Genomic DNA, 22,530 nt, shown 5'->3' on the forward strand with positions numbered 1-22,530 from the left:
TTTAAAATTTTTTTGAAAATTGATATAGAATATTACTCTTTTAATTAATTAAAAAGTAATTTTTTTTATATTTATTGAAGCTAAAATTAAAGCATGAAGATTCCCATTTTTAGAGGGCACTGAAGGTGATAACGAATAGTTCCTGATGGTTCAGATTCACAAAGATTATACATACTCACCAGTTTCCACTATTGTTTTGTCTTGTTGAAGTTAGCCCTAGTTTTCATATGATGAATCACTGTTACATATGTAGAGTACGTCCACCTTGCTTACTTTAATCCTCTAAATAGAAATTTCAAATTCCTAGATAAACTTCACTATTGGTGTGGTCTCATATTTTGAGAATTGAGAAGCCGCTTTTTATTTTAAAAATAAAAATAAAAAATTAATTTGAGTTACTTTTTTAATTTCCAACCTTCAATGGGAAAAGGACTTTGGATAAATCCAATAATTGGGGACCAAGGTGTGTAGTGTTATGTGTGTGAGAGACATGATTTTTTTTTAGATAGAAGAGAGAGTTGAGTTTTTTTTTTTTTTTTTTTTTTTCTAGTAATACAAATATGTACTAATATATATATATATTGGTGGCCAGAATTTTTATTATAGTATTACAGGAAAATTGACTAAGTGGATCGTACTTGTTTGTTTTACATGTGAAGATTGAGAGTGGTGCAATGGAAAAAGAAATAAAGGAGCATATAATGTAACAAATACAAGTACAATAATTAAGACACTAATTAAGTGAAGTGTCTATATATATATTTGAAACTTGTTATACATAGTGTTAATAAGACACTAATATTGGTGGATTTACATTTATAATTGTTTGAAAAATTTTATTTTTATGTATTGTTAGCGTAAAAAAGTTATGTAAATAACTTGTTTTTTTTAATTGATAATCATTTTTCGACTAACTTAGCTTTTTTTATGTTGTCCATCGACTATATTTTTCGGCTTGATTTTAGATCTTGTCTCACCCTCCATGGATAAACCTTGCGGAGGAACCTTAGATTTTCGAGACATTGAATTCTCGCTAACATTGGCGTTACTACTCAAGCCGACATTCTCACTTTCTTCACATTAATAAAATAATTAATATTTAAATTTATAACTTAGATAATTTTCTAACGACATAAATTTAATTGTATAATTGTATACATTTTTTTATTTGCATATTAGTATATTAAAATCAAACTTATTTTTATATAATACATGCTCAATAAATCTTGAAAATAAATATATGCATATATCATATATTATCATGAAATCACTTATTTATTCATAAAACATGATTTAATTATTAAGTAACATACAAAAATGACTATAAATGTAACACATGTGTCTATGTCATGTAATGTTTTTAGAAGTTTGGTGTGTTTGCATCTCTTGTCGTGTGGTGTGTGTCTCTCATCCATATCAATGTTGGCAGGTAACATATATATGTTATGTTTTGGCGAAGAAGTGCCAAATTAACATTCCACTCAAAACCATGCAATATTCGTGCATCAACTTCTATTCCATGGATGGATGACTTTGTTGAATGAAAACAAAAATAACTAAATAGATAGAACAATTCCAAATATTGCTATAGGATATAATCATTTAATTATTAATGTCCAAATTGATAAATAAATTATTAAAGTAGTCATTTAGTTTTAAGTGATTGGAGGCTTATCATTATCAATAGACTTAATTGCTTTGCTTAATGAAATTTAACTTTCCATTTATGTCATGAAATCAATTAATTATTTCAAAAACTTAGATAGATAGAGAGGAACACATGGAATTTTTTGGCTAATTATAAAACTTATGATATCATATCATACAAAAACCTAGAATTTACATGTAGTAACTTTTATGTAAAATTAATAATTTAATCAAACATGTTAAATAATATAATCATTCTTAACTTTATATGATGATATGAAGATAATTTCATGTGAATTTTTACTCATAAAATTAAATTACTTATTTTAAAAAGTTAAAATGATAAAAAATATATTTGAGTGATTATGTGTTTAATATATATCATATAAGTATAATGTTATATAGTAAAAAATAAAGTTTTTGTGAATAATGAATATTGTTTTTTTAATTAAAAAAAAAAATTATCATGTACATACAAATACACATATTTTTTATAAATTTATTAAGGGTAAAATATATTTATTATCTTTGAAGTTTTGCAAAAATTTTAAAAATACCCCCAAGTTTCATTTTGTTTCAATTTTGTTTCAAAAGTTTTCGATTTGTATCAAATATACTCTCGGCCGCTAATTTTTTAAAATATTTAGGACTAATTCAATAACAATTTCATAAGAACAACCTTTAACACAAGCAAATCAAGCATAATTTTCATGTATTTTTGTTCGATTGGTCTTGAATTTTTTGAAAAATTAGCAGTCATCAGGAGTGTATTTGATGCAAATTGAAAATTTCTAGGATAAAATTGAAACAAAATAAAATTTAGAGATATTTTTAAAATTTTTATCAAATTTCAAAAACAAAAAATATACTTTACCCATTTATTAAAAATCTTAGGTCTTAATCAAATATTTTTCATCATATATTGAGTAGAAACTCAAGTGCAGTCAACTTCACGTGAAGTTGATACATGAGAATCGTTAGATGAAAATTCAATCAAATTAGTTAAATCATCTAACGGCTATCAGTATCAACTTCACATGAAGTCGACTTCACTTGAGTTTTTACCGTATAATCCTACTAGAATTAAGCACATGGGAAAGTAAAGAATCTCACTCATCATGGGGTTTTGCGATTAATTAACCTAATTGTGATTATGATGTGAGTGATAGTAAAGTATGGTATAATTGAAGGGGGGCTAACTTGAATGTATTATTAGATATGGAATCTGGGGGTTGGAGGTGTTGCTTTTTTGCAATTGCCAAAGCAAGCTAATTTGCTGGGTTACAAGGAATAAAGTTGAAACAACACAACACTACTAGTCAAAAAAGCAAACACGTACTACACTCTCTCTCTGTTAGTGTAAACAGTAAGTGAAGGAAGGTTTTCTTTGGTCGGTTGGTCGATCTATGTTGATGTGATACTCAATCCCTAAATACTAAATAATTATAATATTCATTTTATTCACTTCATTTCTATCTATATATTATTAAGAGAAAATACCAAATAGATGCTTAACTTTTTAATTCGCGAGCATTTAAATCCTTAAGAATTTGAAAATACATTTAAGTCTCTGACCTTTTTAAAATCTAGATATATCGATTTCTCGTGTTTACTTGGGTCTGTCAAATCCAACTGAAAAATTAAACGTGATTTTCGTTATACTGACCTAATTGATACGGATGCACATGTGAGAGTTTTTAAAATGGAATAAATTAGACTCAGGAACCGATGTGTCCAGATTTTGAAAAAATTAAAAAATTAAATATATTTTTAAATTCTTAAAGACTTAAATATCCACAAACCAAAAAGTCAGAGATCAATTTATTCTTTTCTCTATTATTAATGGTGTTGCATGATTATTGACACTACTACGATGCTACTAGTTCTTTTACTGTCGACTCTGTCTTATGATATTATCAATAACAAGGACAAAAAGAAAAGGTCCCCACTACCACCTAATTTTTCCAAAGAAAGAAAAAATGCATTTCATTTTAATATTCTATTAAATTTAACTCTTTACTGAAATTAAAATTATGTGAAATAATATTTTTTATTGTGTTATTTTATTTCATCCGACAATTATCATTCATCTAAATAATTTTTCTAGGCAATATAATTCAGCTAAAATATTTATGAGATTTTAAGACTAGGCCGATTAACTAATATGATTTAATTAAACGTTACTATATTCAGTAGTTCAATCACTCAATTTTTCCTAAATTTTATTTACTACTTCTTTTCGTCGTGTTACGATTATAGTCTCAAGACTAATTGTGCATGTCATTCGTAACTCTATACAATAAATCTTGTGCATGTCGTACTTTTAGGGTTTGTAATTAAAATGGTGTTAAAAAAAAAAAACTTATTTATCATTACAAGAAGAGCGAAGATTTGCAGTGATTTTTTTCCGTGATTAGTGACGGTTTTAAACCGTCGCAAGTACTAATACCAACAGTTAAATAAACTGTCTTAGTTAGTAGCGTAGACAATAAATTTTGCAGTAATTTTTAGTAACTCTTAATATACGTGTTCCGACCCGGCTCAGTTGGCATAATGTCTCGATCCGGGTGACCAGTCAAACAAGGTTGTCGAACTCGATCCGGGAAACCGATCTGGCACTTCCACCCCTCCAGCGCAGCATCTGACAACTGAGGGAAAAAGAAACTTCCTGAAAGGTGGGTCTGCCCTTGTGGGATCCACTCTAGATGCAGGGTATATAGGGGGAGGGCCCTACCCCTCCCCGAGGTACGTCACTATCTCACTTTTACTGCTATTTATACGGATTTTTGACTTGAGCGTCGAAGTCCTTTTTGCAGGTGGCTCCCCCTCTCCAACATTACAGCCCGTGAGGTCACAAGGTCCCAGCCATCCACTCTCCTACAAGAATCCGAGAGGTCCATTCGCTCACCAACAACCAGGTCGAGGCTCCCACCATCTTACACCCCTTTCACCACTCCTTTCACCTATCCGGCTTGTTTGGTACCTGGCCTACCGAACAATACGCTAATCAAATAATAAATTAATTTAATTCTTAAAAGATTAAACATTCCAAATTTGTCCTTGAAAAATTTAATATTAAATTAAATTGATTTTTTTGTTGATTAGATGATAACTATATATCGCAAAATAGCTATACCACGACCGTCATTATTTTACCTTATAAAAGAACCAATTTAATTTAGTTGTATTTTCAAAAATTAATTTAAAATATTTAATTTTTTAAAAACTAGATTGACACCCATCACTTGTTTTTTAAAAAAATTATTTTTAATATTATCTCCTTACTGTTATACAATCTATAAGGATTAAGGAGCATACCAGGGATTTCGTATATAGTTTCTTAAAATATTTTTTATTATATATAATTTATAAAAAAAATTTATTTTTATTATTTGAATAAAAATAATTAAAATATATTTAAAAAAATATAGGAAAACATTTTTTTAACATTTTAAACCATAGATTAAAAAAAAGTTAATTTTGAATTAATTAGATATAATTCTTGTTAATAAGTCTAATGCAGTTCGTTATTCACGTTGTTCGTATATCTCATTGTTCAACTAGTGAGATTGAAAAAATTTATTATCTTATAGCTAGAAAGAGTTTTAAATATATCAGGAATATTGGTGTTCTAATTGTTTTAACCGTTGATCTAAATTATAAAAAATATATATAATATATATTAATTAAAATCTGGTTAAAACAATTGAAACACCAGTGTTCCAGTACACTTAAAATTTTTCCTATCTTATAACTCAATGATAGGTAAAGATAAAGAAACTTGGAAGTTGCATAGGGGAAGATAGGAAGCAGTTGCTAGAAGAAGAGAAGGAGCATCAAGAAATAAAGGTCGGAATCCGAAGCAAGAATTAAATAATATTAATTATTGTTAAGCTAATAAGTAATAAGGTTTCTTTATTATTTTCATTTTTGTTGATGTGGGCACATGTGTGTGTGTGTGTGTTGTGTAGGCGTGAATATGTTCTCTTCTGTGTTTCCTTTCATTGGCAGCTTTTGCTTTTCTGTAACGTCCTTTCTGTGTTTAATTTGTGTGCATGATCATGATCATCATCATCATCATCATCATCATCATCGCCATCATCATCGCTCTCTTTCTATGATTCCAATCTCCCTTCATCTTCTGCCCCACATTACCCTCAATCATTAATCTCTTTTAGATTCTTTCTCACTACTTCTAAATCATATCATAATAATCTATATCTTGTACTATGGCTGTCTTTGCTTGCTTTTGATTTGGATGAGAGACATATACATAGTGTTATTATTACAATTTACAAATCTATTATTTAGTATTTTATTAAAGGAAAAATTGTGACATAAATAATATTAAATATGTGATGCTGATTTGTATTAGAATTTATTATTTTTTTTATTTGTAAAATTTTACTTTTTACCTTTATCATCACTAACAACAATAAGGATCAAATTAGTTTTTAATAATAAATGTATTTATATGTATTTTTTTTAAATTAAAAAACGGGCCAAAGGCCCAAACACCCAAAGAAATTACATTCTCATTATTCTAGCGAACAAAATTCTTCTCCTATCAGTCTCTAACAATCAGGAGTGAAGCTAGATAAAATATTAGAAGAGAACCAAAACTATTTATACAATAAACTAAGAATAAAATAAAATTTTAAGGGGAGACTAAACTGAAATTTACATGTAAAAAATTAAAATTAGCGGGCCATCGCCCCCCTTTCCTATCGCCTGACTCCGCCCCTGCTAACAATGGTGCTAGAAAGAGGGAGGTGAATGCCCGCCGAAAGATCGTGTGCGCGCTTATATAGCAAGGGCATCAGCGCTGGAGTTAGCTTCTCTCATGACATGGTCAACACTGAACTTGCTAGGGCACACTAGCAGCTCTTGATTGTACGAATCAGGGACATGCAATCATGGAGAGGACTTGGGTCTCCTTGCAGCAGCTTCACGGCACTAGAGTCTGTCTCCACTTTCATCTTATTTAACCCTATCTCAATTGTAATTTTGAGTCCCGTGTAAATTGCCCATAATTCTACAACTGTGATTGTGACTTTTCCATGTTCATCATGAATTCTGTAATAACCATGTCATTTTCATCGCTAATGAGGCCACTACAGTTTCTGAACCGGTAGCATGAATCAACGACCCATCAATATTAATTTTAATCCATCCTGTCTCCGACAGATTCCAACTCACCATAATAGGGTTCGTGGCTCGCAGGGTTTTAATACTCTTTTCGGTAAGCTCCAAAACTTCATCGTATATCTTGACAACTCCTTTAATCTCTGGAATAATATGCTGAGGAGGGGTATACCCCTGTCTGAAAATTAAATCATTACGCTTCCTCCAAATTATGTTGCAGGTGGTAAGGAAAAAATGGGTCATGAAGTCCCATTCTCTGTTCGAAATGTCTTGTCCAGGTTCTCTTTAAGCTAATCAGTGCTGTTATGACTGAAGAACGACGCTGAAAAGACCCTACTTGAGCCGCTCATCCACACACTCCGGGTGTAGGGACAGTCCCTCAGCACGTAGAGCAAACTCTCATCCTGATTCATACACCTTTGACAATTTCCATTCTCAATAAGGCTTCTACTTCTTCTCTTAGCATTAGTTAATAAAGCATTGTGACTTAATAGCCAAAAAAAGGTTTTTAGCCTCTGTGAAACTCTAGTTTTCCAACAGATTTTATAATGTTGTTATGAATCATCTTTCTGTGTGTAATAAATTTTGTAAGTTGTTTTAATAAAAAAAATTTCTTTTTGGTAGCGTTTTGTGGAAAGACAGAGACAGAAAGACTGAGACTGAGAGACAGAGACTAAGAGGTAGAGATTGAAATAAATCTCAGTATTCTAATTGGTGCAAAGTAGGAGACAAAAATTGAAACAAGAATGAAATTCTAATTTAATTTGTACAAAAGGTAAAATTGGAATTAATTAATTGAAATGAAGGTATTTTAGATATAAAATGTTATTAAAGTTTCAGTCTCTATCTCTAAAAATTTTAGTTCCCTATATCTCCACTTTTTGAAGGTACTGAAATACTGAAATTTTGGGGACAGAGACAGAAATTTTAATACCAATCTCTGAACCGACAAACATGATATTGAGTCTCAGTTTATGTCTCAGTACCTCAAAATAAACGCTACCTTTATGTCTGGTAATCAACTGAGCGAGTCATGCCCAATAGAGGGGTGAGGAGCTTTAAGAGTGCTAATAAGATCCATGATGTCCTCTGGCACAAACCAGGTTATTTTTGTCCAATCCCAAGACCCTTCTGTTGTAGCATAATCCTCCAACGTCTCAGTTTTCATCTCCTCACTAATCTGACTATGCACTAGTTCATTTAGGTTACTAATCTCTGGGATTCAATACGCTGTCCAAAACTTGACCCGCTTCCCGTCCCCTATTCTCCAAATAAGACTCCTCTGAAAATTCTCCCAAACCTTGACGGTCCCCTTCCAAGCATTAGAACAGTTTGCCTTACTGACGACTTTGGGAATTGGGCTGTCTCCACACGCGTATTTAGCTTTCATTACCTTTACCCAAAGGGAGTGATTATTATGAACCAACCTCCAAGAAAGCTTCATAAGAAAAAGGTTATTTGTTTCCTGAGCTTTGTGCAGCCCCAGGCATCTATATCCTTTGGCTTCCAGATTTTATCCCAACTAATTAGATGAATCTTCTTATCCTCCTCATTCGACCCCCAAAGAAAATATCTACATATTTTATCTATTTGGTTACAAACTTCTTTCAGCATCTCCATGGTCTGCATGGTGTAGGTCGGTATGGTGGAGAGAGCAGATTGGACCAGTGTGCATCTTCCTGCTAGTGAAAGAGTTCGCATGTTCCAACTAGACAGCTTCACCTGCATCTTATAAAGGATAGGTTGAAAGTGTTGCCTTCTGCATTTCTTGTGAATGAGCGGCACTCCGAGATACTTTTCAAGGTCGTTGGTCAGAGGGATGCCAAGGTTCTTGCTTAGTTTTTCTCTAACTGTGTGGTTAACATTTTTAGAGAAGAATACACAGGACTTGGTAAGAGTGACTTTTTGACCTGAAGCGTCACAAAACACCTTTAAGGATTCTTTAATAACTTGAACCTGGTCTCCATCCTACGCAAATAGGACAAAGTCATCTGCAAAACAGAAATGAGACAAATGAGGCCCGCCTCTACTTAGCTTAATAGGTTTCCATTTTTTTGCTCTATGAGAGAATTAATTAAGTGAGATAACTTTTCAATGAACAAAATAAAAGGTAGGGGAATAAAGAATATTTCTGTCTAATTCCTCTTGTCAACTCGAAATATTCTGACAGAGACCCATTCCACAATAAATTCATTGATGAGAAAGATATACATTGGTGAATGACTTTTATAATACTATCTGGGATGCCAATATCATATGTATCTATATTTATGTGTATGTGTGAGCCTTTATATATGTGTCTTTATTACTGTTAGATAGTAAACAAACACAATCTGTGTGAATATGGGTACTCACCAATTCAGCATGCATCAACCTAATATATAGTGTTTATGAAAAATAGGAGTATTTAGTTTATATACCACATCATTATTTAATAGAGTAAATCATTACACCAAATCAGGAGGTGACAGTATACACCCTACTCGCGGATATCTAACCCTATCTGTAAGGTCCCACATCGGTTGGGGAGGGGAACGAAACATGCCTTATAAGGATGTGGATACCTCTCCCTAGCATGACGCGTTTTGACGAGTGAGTGTGGGGAGCTTCGGCTAGCATCCCTATCGTCAAAGGCAAAACCGTGAGGCCTTGTGTGCCAAAGCGGACAATATCGTGCTAGCGGGTGGTCTGGGCTGTTACAGATGGTATCAGAGTCAGAACCCGGATCGATGTGCCAGCGAGGGCGCTGGACTCCCTTAGGGGGGTGGATTGTAAGGTCCCACATCGGTTGGGGAGGGGAACGAAGCATGCCTTATAAGGATGTGGATACCTCTCCCTAGCATGACGCGTTTTGACGAGTGAGTGTGGGGAGCTTCGGCTAGCATCCCTATCGTCAAAGGCAAAACCGTGAGGCCTTGTGTGCCAAAGCGGACAATATCGTGCTAGCGGGTAGTCTGGACTGTTACACTATCCAATCCGATCGAGTAGGGTTACCAACCCTATCTGCTGCTGATATGGTTGCCAATAATCCGATTCGATGCAGATAGGGTTGAGTGTGGAGTGGGTTTGAGCGCGGGTCAGGTAGGGTACGGGCTGAATCTCAACCCTACCCATCTTATATATGTATATATTATAAAAATATATTATAGGTATGTGTTGAACCAAAGACCTCTGCAAAAAGTTTTTACCATTGAGCCAAGATCCTCAATTGATAGGTTAACACTTTTGTTTATATAAAAATTAATTCTATTTTAGTGATACAACTTTATATCACGACATTTTATTTGTGTTTGTGTTATTAATTTAAGTAAAGATTTTTATGTAGAATTGAACATTTTATAATTATGCTGTTTATGGGATGATTGTATTGAATTTTTAATTTGCATACTTATTAAGTTATATAATAATATTGTATATTTGTAAAATTCGCGGGTAGGGTTAGATACCCGTGAATTGACTACGATTGAATTAGTGTTGGATTGTTCTCATCAACCCGCGAGTAGAGTAAAGTTGAGTTTTAGTAACAAATTTAATCTACGGATAAAGTTAGAGTTGAGTTCAAACCCTACCCATTGCCACCCCTACATCAAATTGGATGAATAATTCCACCTATTTTATGACTTTTATTTTTTAAATGTCTTCATTAAAAAATATTGTGACATTTATATATGTAATCTTTTAACCGTTGGTTTTATATCCGTACAATATCTCTCTTTTTCTTATTTTTTATTTCTTTAGAAAGACCAAAATTTTATTTGCCGTTGTTTGAGATCGAGAAGATAATACCGTAGCTTTGACCATGTGCAAATCTTAATCTTTAAAGAGAAAATCTTTGATATTATAACTATATATGTAAAATTTGCTACATTTATTATGTTTTGAAATACAATGTTGATATTTTTGTGAAATTTATTTTTTTGAGAAAAAAAAAATATTTGATATTGTAGTATTTATATAAGTATAAACTATTATCTATAATGGAGATAGTTTATGTAATAATTAAAAAAGAAAATCTGATGATAAAGAGATTATGATGGCTTTAAACTCCGACAAGCATTTAAAAATGAAAATTTTGATTTTGAAAAATTTGTAGCCATTTAAAATCACATAAACTAGTAATTTAATGACGATTTACAACAAAATCGTCGTCAAATATAGCAAAAATATTGAAGTGTTATACATTATCAACAGTGTCATCAATGGTTATTTAAAATTACTAAATTCACTAACAATGCTTAAATTAGCAACGTTTTTTAAATTTTGCAAAAAAAATTTATAACGCTTAAAACTGTCACTAAATAAAAAAAAATAACGCTTGCGAAAATTCTATTTTGATGTAGTGAATAAATAATTTTTAAATTTATTAAACTAAAACAAAATAAAAAATTACAAAGATCAAAACTAATAATAAACATATAATTTATATGAATTCAAAATTAAATTTATAGCACGGTCCCAAATTCCCAACCATGCAAACTAAAAATCTCACCTCCACCACCACGTTCCATGGATCTCCTCCGGCAATGTTAGTCTTAGCTTACATACCATCATCTTGCAATAGATCAAGGTCTTAAAAATAAAATAAATAAATAAAAGGAAAAAAAAAATATCAATGACTTATAGTTTGTTTGGGTGGGCTTTTAAGAAAATATCTTTTTTCGAATTATTTTTTTTTTAAAAGATCTTATGAAAAAGTAAAAGTAATTTTATGTTTGGGTATCTCATGCAAAAAGATATTTTTATTTATCAATTATGTTTGGATATAACAATATAAAAGTACTTTTTGTTTATTTGTTACATAAAAGACATTTTTTTAAGAAAAAAAATCTTTTAAAAAAAGATGTAAATTATAGCTTCTAAAAAAAGATGTTTTTCTGATTTTTCTAATACTTTTACTTTTACTACTCGAAATTTGCCAAACATACTAAAAATTAAAAAAAAATATTTTTCATTAAAAAAAGATATTTTTTTATCAAAATAATAACGCCCAAACAAACACTTAGTACATTATGAATTAAAGAAAGCATCACATATATATTTATGCAGTTTTGCAACTGGAAAAGCTGTATCCCCTCTCTACTTTTTGTAGCTTTTTTTCATAGTAGTGTATGTGGCTAGCAGTTAAGTGAAAATATCAAAATCTAAATCAAATTAAACATCAGCACTTATTAATTAGTATAGTAGCATATTATATATGTGAAACTAACATAAAATTAAAGTGTTTATTCTTCTTTTCCTACTAGATCATTGAGCTACACATAATACAGCAGTCTGAAAAGCAAGAAATTCGTTTCTACCAATGTGATTAATTATAAGAGTAATATTTTGGATTTGTTTCTAATAATTTTGTTTCAGAATTTTTTTTTTAATAAATTAAAGTCCAATAAATTGATTCTTAATATTTTATAATATTAGACAAATTAAATTTTAATAAAGAGTAAAATAAATGGATATACTAGCCTTTAATATTGTATACAAAGAGTAGTTCGTTCTTAATAATTTTTTTAAAAAATAATTAGTTTTATCTTGTTATTGACTAATTTACCAAATATTTTAATTACTAAGAAATTAGAGACTAATTTAATTATTATTATTGTTGTTGTTGAATATTAATTTATACGAAGCAAAATGGTTAAATCATTATGAAAAATATTAAGAGACTATTAGAATTTATTATTTTTTATTATTAATTTGTTATTAATATTTAAAAATATAAAATAATTAAAATACGTTATTAAATTATTAGATTAAAAAATTAAATTTATAATTAAGTGATAACCAAAAAAAAAAATTTCGATGGAGCTAATATTTCTCTATTAGTATATAAAAATAAATGGTGGAAACTCAGGTAAAGTCGACTTCACGTGAAGTTGATACCTGATAACCGTTAGATGATTTGATTGATTTGACTAAATTTTTATTCAACGGCTCTTAGGTATCAATTTCACGTGAAGTCGACTTCATCTGAATTTTCATCGAAATAAATACAGTAAAACCGCTGGGCATCATTCAGGCACGCGTACCCTTTAAAGGTTCCAAAAGGTATGAACCAAAAAATTAAAGAATTATATGGTTACGAAAAGCCATAAACTACATATCAATAGTGAAAAGCCATAAACTAATTAATTGTTTATTTCTTATATCCTTAATTGGCCAATATTCGCTATGTCCTTATCCTAATTGCTACTATACCTTTAGGTTCCTTTATTTTAGTTAATTAATATTAGAGATATTGAAATTTCATTTTTATTATTTCTAGCTACAATAATACCTAGTAATAAAATTAAAGAGATAATAGCCAAAGTAGACTACTTTGTATCTTCATATGAATTTCCCCATAATTAATTCTAACAAACTTATTAAACTATATACTTCATAAATAATTTGAGAATTGTTTCCTGGCAATGCCAAAAAAACCCTATTGTAAGGGTGCTGGAGACACATAGATAGGGATTTCAATAATTTTTTTTTTTCTCCTCCTTACAATGATGAAACTAGTAGCTAGCTAGCAAGAACTTTCATTCTTGGTTCATACTGTTGACAAATTCAAAGAAGTTGAAAATTGCTGTTCCTTCATCGAAGCTAATATTTTATTCAATGCCATTTGAGCTATAGCTCATTGGCTACATTATCTTTCCTCTTTTTTTATTTATTTATTTATTTATTTATTTTTTATTTTTTACCAAAGATAGAAGACTCGAACCCGCAACCTCTTAATTGAGTATGGGGAAACTATGCCATTTGAGCTATTACTCATTGGCTAAAATTTGAAAAGATATGTGACTCGAACCTGCGACCTCTAAATTGAGTATGGGAAGTCTATGCCATTTGAGTTATAACTCATTGACTAAAAAATTTGGAAAAATATGTGACTCGAACCCGAAGAGTCTATGCCATTTGAGCTATAACTCATTGGCTACATTATCTTTCCTCTTGCAAACACACAAAGTTGTTTTTTAACTGTTTAATTATTTTATTAGTTTTTATAATTTTATTAAATTTATAATTATTAAATTTTTTATACATTTTTTTAGTTAGGTCTTTGTATTATTTTTATTTTTATAATTAAATTTTTTTCAGTATAAAAAATATTAGAATGAACTAAAAATCTTTTTATAAATTAATGATATACATAATTAAAAATCTAATTAAATTTTTCATATATTTTGAGAATAAAATTATAAAAATTAATAAAATAATTAATTTTTTTAAATCATAATTATTATGAAGAGATTGATTGTTAATGGAGGAGATTATATATATATATATATATATATATATATATATATATATATATATATAATCAAAATTTTTTAAAAATAAATTATAATATATTAATTTTAATTTTTTACATGTAAATTATATGTAAATTTTAGTTTAGTTATTATTAAAATTTTATTTTAATCTTATTTTATTGTGTAAATATTTTTAGCCTCTTCTAATATTTTATTTAACTCCGCTCCTGAATAATAAACACGAAGATAAGTAACTTAGTATGTAATGTGTAACAAGTATACACGAGAATACTTAGATGAATAATTATAAAAATATAGATGAAAAGTTGGAATAATAACATCCATATTATTGATTTAAAAAAAAAAACTATAATCTTGATCGTATTGATCGGGTGGTTTGAATTTGTGAAAAAAGGCCAATAGAATACTTATTAAAAAGAAAAATTAGATAAAAATTATACTATTTAATAATTTTAAAAGACTAATTAATGAAGTAAAAAACTCTATAGAAATTATTTTAATGTAATTATAATACATGATAAGATGTACTAACATCGATTGATTCATGCACCATAAAATACTCCATCTATTCTCAGGTAAACCAAAGGAATGTCAAGATAAAATCAAGGAACAAGAGCTTAGGAAGAATGCAAGGACAGATTGTCGAGGCAATGATAAATAGTTAGGCAAGTTTATATTTATTTCACGCGGAATAATTACTTCTAAGGTAAGAGTTAAACTCCAAAATGGTCCCTGAGATTGGCGTCGTGCACTAAAATTGTCCCTGAGATTCTAATTGTACCAATTACGTCCCTGAGATTGAGAAAAGTGCATCATATTAGTCCCTGACCCGTTTTCTCTTAACGGCGTGATGACATGGCTGGATGACATGGAAGATAAGTGACACGTGTCACTCTATGATTTGGCCATATATAATGATATGATGATGTGGTGACCAGTGACACGTGGCATGTTGACATGAATGGTTGTGCCACGTGTCACAATGTTATTTGGCCACGTGTTCGTTTGTGCCATGTGTCGGAACAGTATTCGTCCACGTGTCATCCATTATGTCATCATTGTAGATGCACCAAATTAGTCCCTCACTTTGTATTAAGTGACTCATTTTAGTCCCTGAAATTGAATGTCGTGCACCAAACTAGTTCCTTCACCAATTTTTTTTCATTTTTTTTTCTATAAATTCAAAATTCCCAATATTTTTGAATGTATTAATTTCAATTCTATTTTTTCACATGTTATTCAAATAAAAATGCTTTTATAAAATAGTTTTTCCCTTGCAAATATCTTAACCGCCGACTTGGAGTTGATGTGAAGGCATTTCAAGCACCTTCACTACTATCTCCGACCTTTTTCAATGCTTTTATAAAATATTTTTTTCTCTTGCGGATACCCCTAACCGCCGTCTTGGAGTTGACGTGAAGGTATTTCAAACTTCCCTCATTACCATTTCCGACCTCTTTTTATCTAAACTGCAAAGGTTGGAGATGATAGTGAGAGTGCTTAAAGTACCTTCAATCTAGCTCATTTACACATAACGAAAACGTGTATTTCATAAGAATAAAAAAATGTATATTTTAATTATTGATTTCTTGTTAAAAGCACATATTTTTTTATGAAAAAAAATGTGTCTAATCAATCATATAATTATTTTTTTATAATAACATACTTATATATTACAAAATTTATCAATGTTAAATTATTAAAAAAATTATATAATTAAAACTAAAATCTTAAAAATTTTTATGAAAGCACCTGTATTTAAACGATATGTGAAAAAATAGAATTAAAATTAGTGTATCTAAGATATTGAAAATTTTAAATTTAAGAAAATGAGAAAAAATTGGTGAAGGGACTAGTTTGGTACACGACATTCAATTTCAGGGATTAAAATGAGTCACTTAATGCAAAGTAAGGGACTAATTTGGTGCATCCACAATAATGACATAATGGATGACACGTGGACGAATACTGTTGCGACACGTGGCACAAACAGACACGTGGCCAAATAACATTGTGACACGTGGCACAACCATCCATGTCAGCATGCCACATGTCACTGGTCACCACATCATCATATCATTACACGTGGCCAAATCATAGAGTGACACGTGTCACTTACCGTCCACGTCATCCAGCCATGTCATTACGTCGTTAAGGGAAAATGGATCAAGGACTAATATGGTGCACTTTTCTCCATCTCAGGGACGTAATTGGTACAATTGGAATCTTAAGGACGATTTTAGTGCACGACGCCAATCTCAGGGACCATTTTGGGGTTTAGCTCTCTCAGGTAAACTGTAAACCAAAGTCTTTCATTTTGTATTTATATTTATTATTATGTTACGTGTATTCTAAAATCAGTTTCGTTCTAAAGTCAGTCACTAAATAAATCATCAGTATAAAATATATGTTAGAAATTTAGAATATAAATACATATTAAAAATAAATTAAATCACATATATATATATTTATATTTATATTTATATTTATATATAAATATATTGGTGATTAATTTTAGTGGCTAATTTTTAGTATATGAATAATATTTTTATTATATTTATTTCACGTGGAACAATTAGTTCGGCCTATCAGATCAACTTATTTATTAATGTGTCAATTAGCCAAAAATAATCAAAACTTGCCTTATTTAATATTTATTAATTGTTGTAATAATTAATAATTATTTATTTTGTCTTTCTATCATTACTGATATTAAAAATATTATTTATATATTAAAATCAGTTATAATTATCATATAATTATATATAAATACATGTATCATTTAATTTATTTTTATTGTGTATTTTATATTTTGTATTACAATATATATTTTATATTAATAACTTATATAACTTATTTTGATATGCATTTGACATGATTGTGTGTGTATATATATATATATATATATATATATATATATATATAATTGTTAAGGATGGATAGTGCTGTCTAGTGCACCCTCAAGTTCCACAGTTTCAAGAAGTTTTGTTCATTCTTGTTCAATACTCATTGTTGAAACCAAGCTCTAATTATGTAAACGAATGTTCATAGCAAAGTATATGTATGTTACACCTAATAAATTAATCAAGAGTCAATATTATAAAATATTTAATAGGGAGATTGATCTGTAAATTTGAGGATGTATTGCTTTAATTTGTTAGTTAGCTTAAAGTAAACTTAACATATAAATCAATTTTAATTTCTTGAATAAATATTTGTATATACTAACTAGTAATATGAGTAGGATCTTATGGGCACAAATCCTCCAGCTAAGGTCAACAAATGGAAAGTCAACGATAAATAGAATGAGAGGTTTCTTAGAAGTTATAGAAAAGAGCAACCTCTGATTGTAGAGTGAGTCAATGATTTTGGTTTAATTTGCATGGCACCATTTTTCAAAGTCATCCATTTTTATGCGGCACATTCATACTCTTTTTATTAATTAATTCCCCAATTGGCTATGTATATATATAAATACCTTAGACTATACCCTTGAGATGATAGAAGGCAAAGAAAATTGCACCAATTTAATTAATTTTAGGATGGATAGTAATAGTGCACCTTCAAGTTCCACAGTTTCAAGAAGTGTGATTCTCGTTTTGAGGGTCTTAACCTTTGTGTTCCTTCTCATTGCTCTCATACTCATTTCTGTAACCAAGGGCACTGAAGATACAACAAATGGTTCTGTAGAAGCCAAGTTCAGCGACATTCATGCTTATCGGTAATTACTATTTTTTATTTATATATCAATCATGCTTTTCGAATTCGGAATCTTTAGTATGAAGAAATTATGTCATTTAAGTTATAATTCATTGTTTGCCAATGAATTATAACTCAAATAGCATAGTCTATCGGCCGCCATACTCACCTAAGAGGTTGCGGATTCGAGTCTCCCTATCTTTGGTAAAAAAAATAAAATATATATTGAAAACGTGTAATTTGGGGATTCTATATGATCAATTAATTTGGTGACTATTTTTTTTGTGCACATAGTAGTATTTAATAATAATAATAATAATAATAATAGTAAATCAATTAATTAGTTAATGTTCTCATCATCATATAGAATATATAATTAATTAAACGTAATTTCTTTGTTAACATTACATAGATACATGATCTCGACAATAGTCATTGGATTTGTATACAACCTCATGCAAATGGTGCTCTCAATCTTCAATGTGGTATCTGAAAAGCATGTATGCGGTGATTTTGGCTATGTATTTGATTTCTTTGGTGACAAGGTACATATAACAAGTCCTTCGACTTAAGTAATTTTATAATTTATAATTAAAATTTAATTTTAAAACACGTAATTTTACATGTATTTTTAAGGACATAACGTCATATTAACAAAAAGAACTATTTTTTATATTAATTATAAAATAATTATCTAAAAAATAGATATAATTACATAATTGTATAAAATGTTTTACACTATTATTACGTCAAAATTTAACGCTTATAATTAATTATATTTCTTTGAACAGATTATATCATATTTCCTAATTTCGGGTTCAGCTGCTGGATATGGCGCCTCTGAAGATTTACACAGATTTTTCAAAGCAGAAGATCTTCCTTTCAATTCGTTTTTTGCAAAAGCAAACGCCTCAGCGAGCCTTCTCCTTGTTGGATTTCTTTGCAATGCCATAGCATCAATTTTCACGTCATTTGCTTTGCCAAAGAAAGCTTAAATTATCAGATAGCTTGTTATTACACGTTATAGATTTCTTGTTTTCTTTGCGTTTAATTGTCATTTGTCTTTAGTTTTATTTATTAATTAATTCCTCTAGTACGCAGCATCGCAATTGTACTTAATTACTTTGGGTTTTGAATAGAACGAAATTTTATTGTTCTCCATCATTCATTTGGATTTTTTTTTTTCTTTTTTCGAATTTGGTATATCATTTTATTTGATTTATTTAAATTTTGGTGTTATATTAAATTATTTTATATTGACGACACTTGACTGAATTTAACAAAATAACTTCTTTGGACTTATATAAAGTTTTAGTACTTGTAACACACATATTGTTTTGGCTTCTTTATTTTATTTTATTTTATTTTGGTCGTTTTTACTATTTAATTTTGTAACGATATTTTTTAGTAATTAAAATTTAATACATATAATTAATTAAATCATATTATTTTTGTCCAAATCATATCAGATAAATTAATTTGGCAAAACAATTAGTAAATTATACCTTAAACCAGTTTAAATTAATATTTTTTATAAAAAATAATTATAATATCTCTATTGAAAAATAATTAAATTATTATTATTATTATTATTATTATTATTATTATTATTATTATTATAATATATATATAAATTTTAAAAATTTTAAATTCTAACCATTCTCTTTTCTTTGTATCATTATAGGGCTAGTATTTAGGATTTTTAAATATATATATATATATAATAAGAATATTTTAGTTATTTTTTATAATAGAATTATTATAATAATTTTTTTAAAAAAGAATATTAATTTAAATCGATTTAAGGTTCAGTTTACTAATTTTTCAACCAAATTAATTTGTTTGATATAATTTTAATAAAAATAATACAATTTAATAAATTATATATACTAAATTTTAATTATTAAAAAATATATTTTGAGTAGCTCCTGTTTAATTTGATAGGTTAGTATTTAATGGTATAAAAAACTAGAGACATTACTAATATAGTTGACTTTTTTTTTAATCAAAATCAATAATTTTTTTAAGAAGAGAAATCTGACTTTTGCAATATATTCAGCTTTAACTGCGCTAGAAGCATGCATAACGTGCATCCGATAATCCAAGGTAATTTAAAGTCCACAGTCCGATTTTATTGCTAATCATTGCCATCGAAAATGCTTATAATTTTTTTTTTGGGTAGTGTGTATGGAGTCCATTGTCAACACTTTAACACTAATTAATCAATCAGTGGCAGGATTCTTAATTCATATAACCAGCACACATGGTACATTCGATTTCCAATTACATGAACCTAGCAATGTTTAATTTAGGTGTGCTTCCAAGTTCCAAGCAATAACATCGATAAACATATATTCAATTTGTTTATGTCAAACATTTTAGTGGGTCGTCCATAACTATTTTAGAAAAAAATATGTAAAAAATTTTACCTTTGAAATTATATATGTGGTTGATGTTGTTTGACACCGGTACATCATTTAGGTTACTAATTTTGACAAAGTTAGCCAATCCGGTAAAAATTAAATAGTCATAAATCTATTTTGGTTGGTTAAATCAAGAATGTATCTTACCCTCAAAGAATTTAGAGAAAAATAAGCATAAAATTTAATTATATTCAAATCAAATTTATTTCATAAATAAATTGTACATGAGTTATTTATACTAGTGAAAAAAAATCTTTATGACTTGAACAATGTGAGACTAATAGATAATACAAAATTCACTATCCTAAATAATATGAGACTTCTATTTCCTTATTACAAGTAACTAATATAATTAACCTTCTAACTCTACTTGTTCCAGTGTCATTGTTACCTTTGTTGCGCTTTATTTTTATATCTTTGCTTTACCTGTATTACAAGTATATAAAAAAAAAATTAGATTTTAAATTAATCACACATATAAAATATATTAATAGAATTTAATTTTGATGTTGTCAGTATAAAACCGTTTTATATGTGTATTTAATTACATATCACGTTAATAAAAATAACTACCTTTTACATTGACCGCGTGATAATTATCCAAGAGAACGATTGTGATTACACGACTGTGCATCAAAATTAAATTAAAAAAAAGACCAAATATTAGCCATAACCGCTAATAATAACTAATCTAGAGGAGGAATTTCATCTGTTGACAAAAAACTATGAACCAAGAAATCCTCAAAGTTTCCCTTGAAATAAAAGAACTTCCTAAGCACTCCTTCCCTTTGGAAACCTACCTTTTGCAACACCCTTTGGGAGGCCTTGTTCTCCACAAGGGTAAAAGCTTGCAACCTCTTCAAATAAGGTAACACATTGAACACTTGTGACAAAACAATCTTCACTGCTTTTGTGGCTATTCCTTTGCCCCAATACTTGAACCCTATTGCATACCCTAAATCAGCCTTGAAGTTGTCTTCACCAAGCCATGGAATCACCCAAATAATCCCAATCGACCGGTCGTCCATGCAAATAGATCTTTTGAATTCTTGCGCCATGCATTCATCTCTGATGAATGCTATGGCTTGTTCTTTGGATACACAGACATCCAATCGTGTATTGCCGGTGACTCTATCGTCGCCGGCCCATAACAACATGTCGTCCGCGTCGGCTAGCTTGAATGGCCTCACCGTGATTCTTGAGAGGTCCATTGCCATGGCAAACACAAGTTTTGGAAAAATGTGAAATTGCTAGTGTTATGAGTGTGGAGATTCATTGATATTGGTCTTTTATAATACTAGCTAATTTATTAAGGGTTCAATCATAGAGGATATGATATCAATCAAATGAAAACCCGTGAAAATGTACTAGTGATACACAAACACTAAAAAGATCAGATTATTTGGGCCACATCGATATAGGATAAGAAGTGTGTGGTAACTAATTCATACATAATTTGGTGAAAATTCAGGTGAAGTCGACTTCACGTGAAGTTGATATTTGAGAGTCGTTAGATAAAAAATTAGTCAAATCAATTAAATCATCTAACTATTCTCAGGTATCAACTTCACGTGAAGTCGACTGCACCTGAGTTTCCACCACATAATTTACACATGCAAGGGAAATTGTATTTTTTCTTGGTTTTGTGCCTAAATTTGGCTAGTAGAGAATTATAAGTTATATATGTTTGCTCATTACTGTCTTTAACCAAAAGGGGAGTGCTAGGGGAACAATGAAAATTTTGAACAACATAAACAACCACCAATCAAATGAAAATACACTACATCCTAATTTAATGCTACTAATTAAATTTACTCTTTTAATCCTATTAATTCACATTGTTTACACATTGTTCAAAAATCTTGTTTGTTACCTATACTTTTTCTAACCAAAAATATATATTTCTAATTTCTAATATTTGCATGCCATTTTTGTTGAGGCTTCACATGCTTCATAGTTATAATTCCTGCTTATTATTTGAATTCTGTTCTAATAATAATTTGAAAATTTTCTCGAGTCAACTAAGGTCTCATGAAAAGGGTGTGAGATTCTCAACAATTTTTTGTTTAATTGTTGACATTTGAACTCAAAATATCTAGTTAAGAAACCTAGTTAACTGATACCTACCACATTAACTAATTTTGGATGATCATATTTTTTATGGTGCTTATTTGTTTGAACCATATTACATATACACAGAAAATTAATTATTTATGTAAAATATATATTTAAATATAAATATATATTAAAATTATGTTAAATAATATATATTTATTCACAAATATATAATAATTAATTTAATAGTTAATTTTTATATGTATATTTTTGTATTTATTTTTATAAATCATATTGATTTTTTT

At 29.2% G+C, this 22,530-nt stretch overlaps 3 protein-coding genes across 11 annotated transcripts in view; 1 reads left to right on the plus strand and 2 right to left on the minus strand.

The window, feature by feature from the left end:
- LOC112798159 (heat shock cognate 70 kDa protein 2-like) overlaps positions 1-22,530 on the minus strand; it is a 200,987-nt gene that overhangs the window by 27,289 nt on the left and 151,168 nt on the right. The window contains exon 1 of one of the 7 annotated variants that reach the window (XM_072215640.1): positions 14,270-14,394. The exons of 4 other annotated variants lie outside the window; for them this stretch is intronic. The gene's annotated coding sequence lies outside the window, so the exon portion shown is untranslated. Of the gene's footprint in view, positions 1-10,637; positions 10,765-10,972; positions 11,065-14,269; positions 14,395-22,530 lie in introns of those variants that run through there. 2 more of the 7 variants (XM_072215638.1, XM_072215642.1) reach the window with 2 other exon arrangements.
- LOC112798174 (CASP-like protein 4D1) lies at positions 17,415-18,911 on the plus strand. Its single transcript, XM_025841384.2, has 3 exons — positions 17,415-17,769; positions 18,160-18,292; positions 18,539-18,911. The coding sequence occupies exons 1-3, from the start codon at positions 17,546-17,548 to the stop codon at positions 18,740-18,742; spliced, it is 561 nt and encodes a 186-aa protein (XP_025697169.1). The 5' UTR covers positions 17,415-17,545; the 3' UTR covers positions 18,743-18,911.
- Positions 20,351-21,568, minus strand: LOC112798176 (uncharacterized). 3 transcript variants are annotated; one of them, XM_072215646.1, is made up of 2 exons: positions 20,971-21,554; positions 20,351-20,596 (listed from the first exon to the last, which is right to left on the minus strand). In XM_072215646.1, exons 1-2 carry the CDS (start codon positions 21,385-21,387, stop codon positions 20,558-20,560), a joined length of 456 nt encoding a protein of 151 aa, XP_072071747.1. In that variant the 5' UTR covers positions 21,388-21,554; the 3' UTR covers positions 20,351-20,557. The 3 variants fall into 3 exon arrangements, with proteins under 3 accessions (XP_072071747.1, XP_072071748.1, XP_025697170.1); XM_072215647.1 differs by lacking the exon at positions 20,351-20,596 and adding an exon at positions 20,727-20,796; XM_025841385.3 differs by lacking the exon at positions 20,351-20,596 and having other exon boundaries at positions 20,727-21,568.

This window comes from Arachis hypogaea, chromosome 14, assembly GCF_003086295.3.
Source record: "Arachis hypogaea cultivar Tifrunner chromosome 14, arahy.Tifrunner.gnm2.J5K5, whole genome shotgun sequence".
In the NCBI taxonomy this organism is placed as follows: domain Eukaryota; kingdom Viridiplantae; phylum Streptophyta; class Magnoliopsida; order Fabales; family Fabaceae; genus Arachis; species Arachis hypogaea.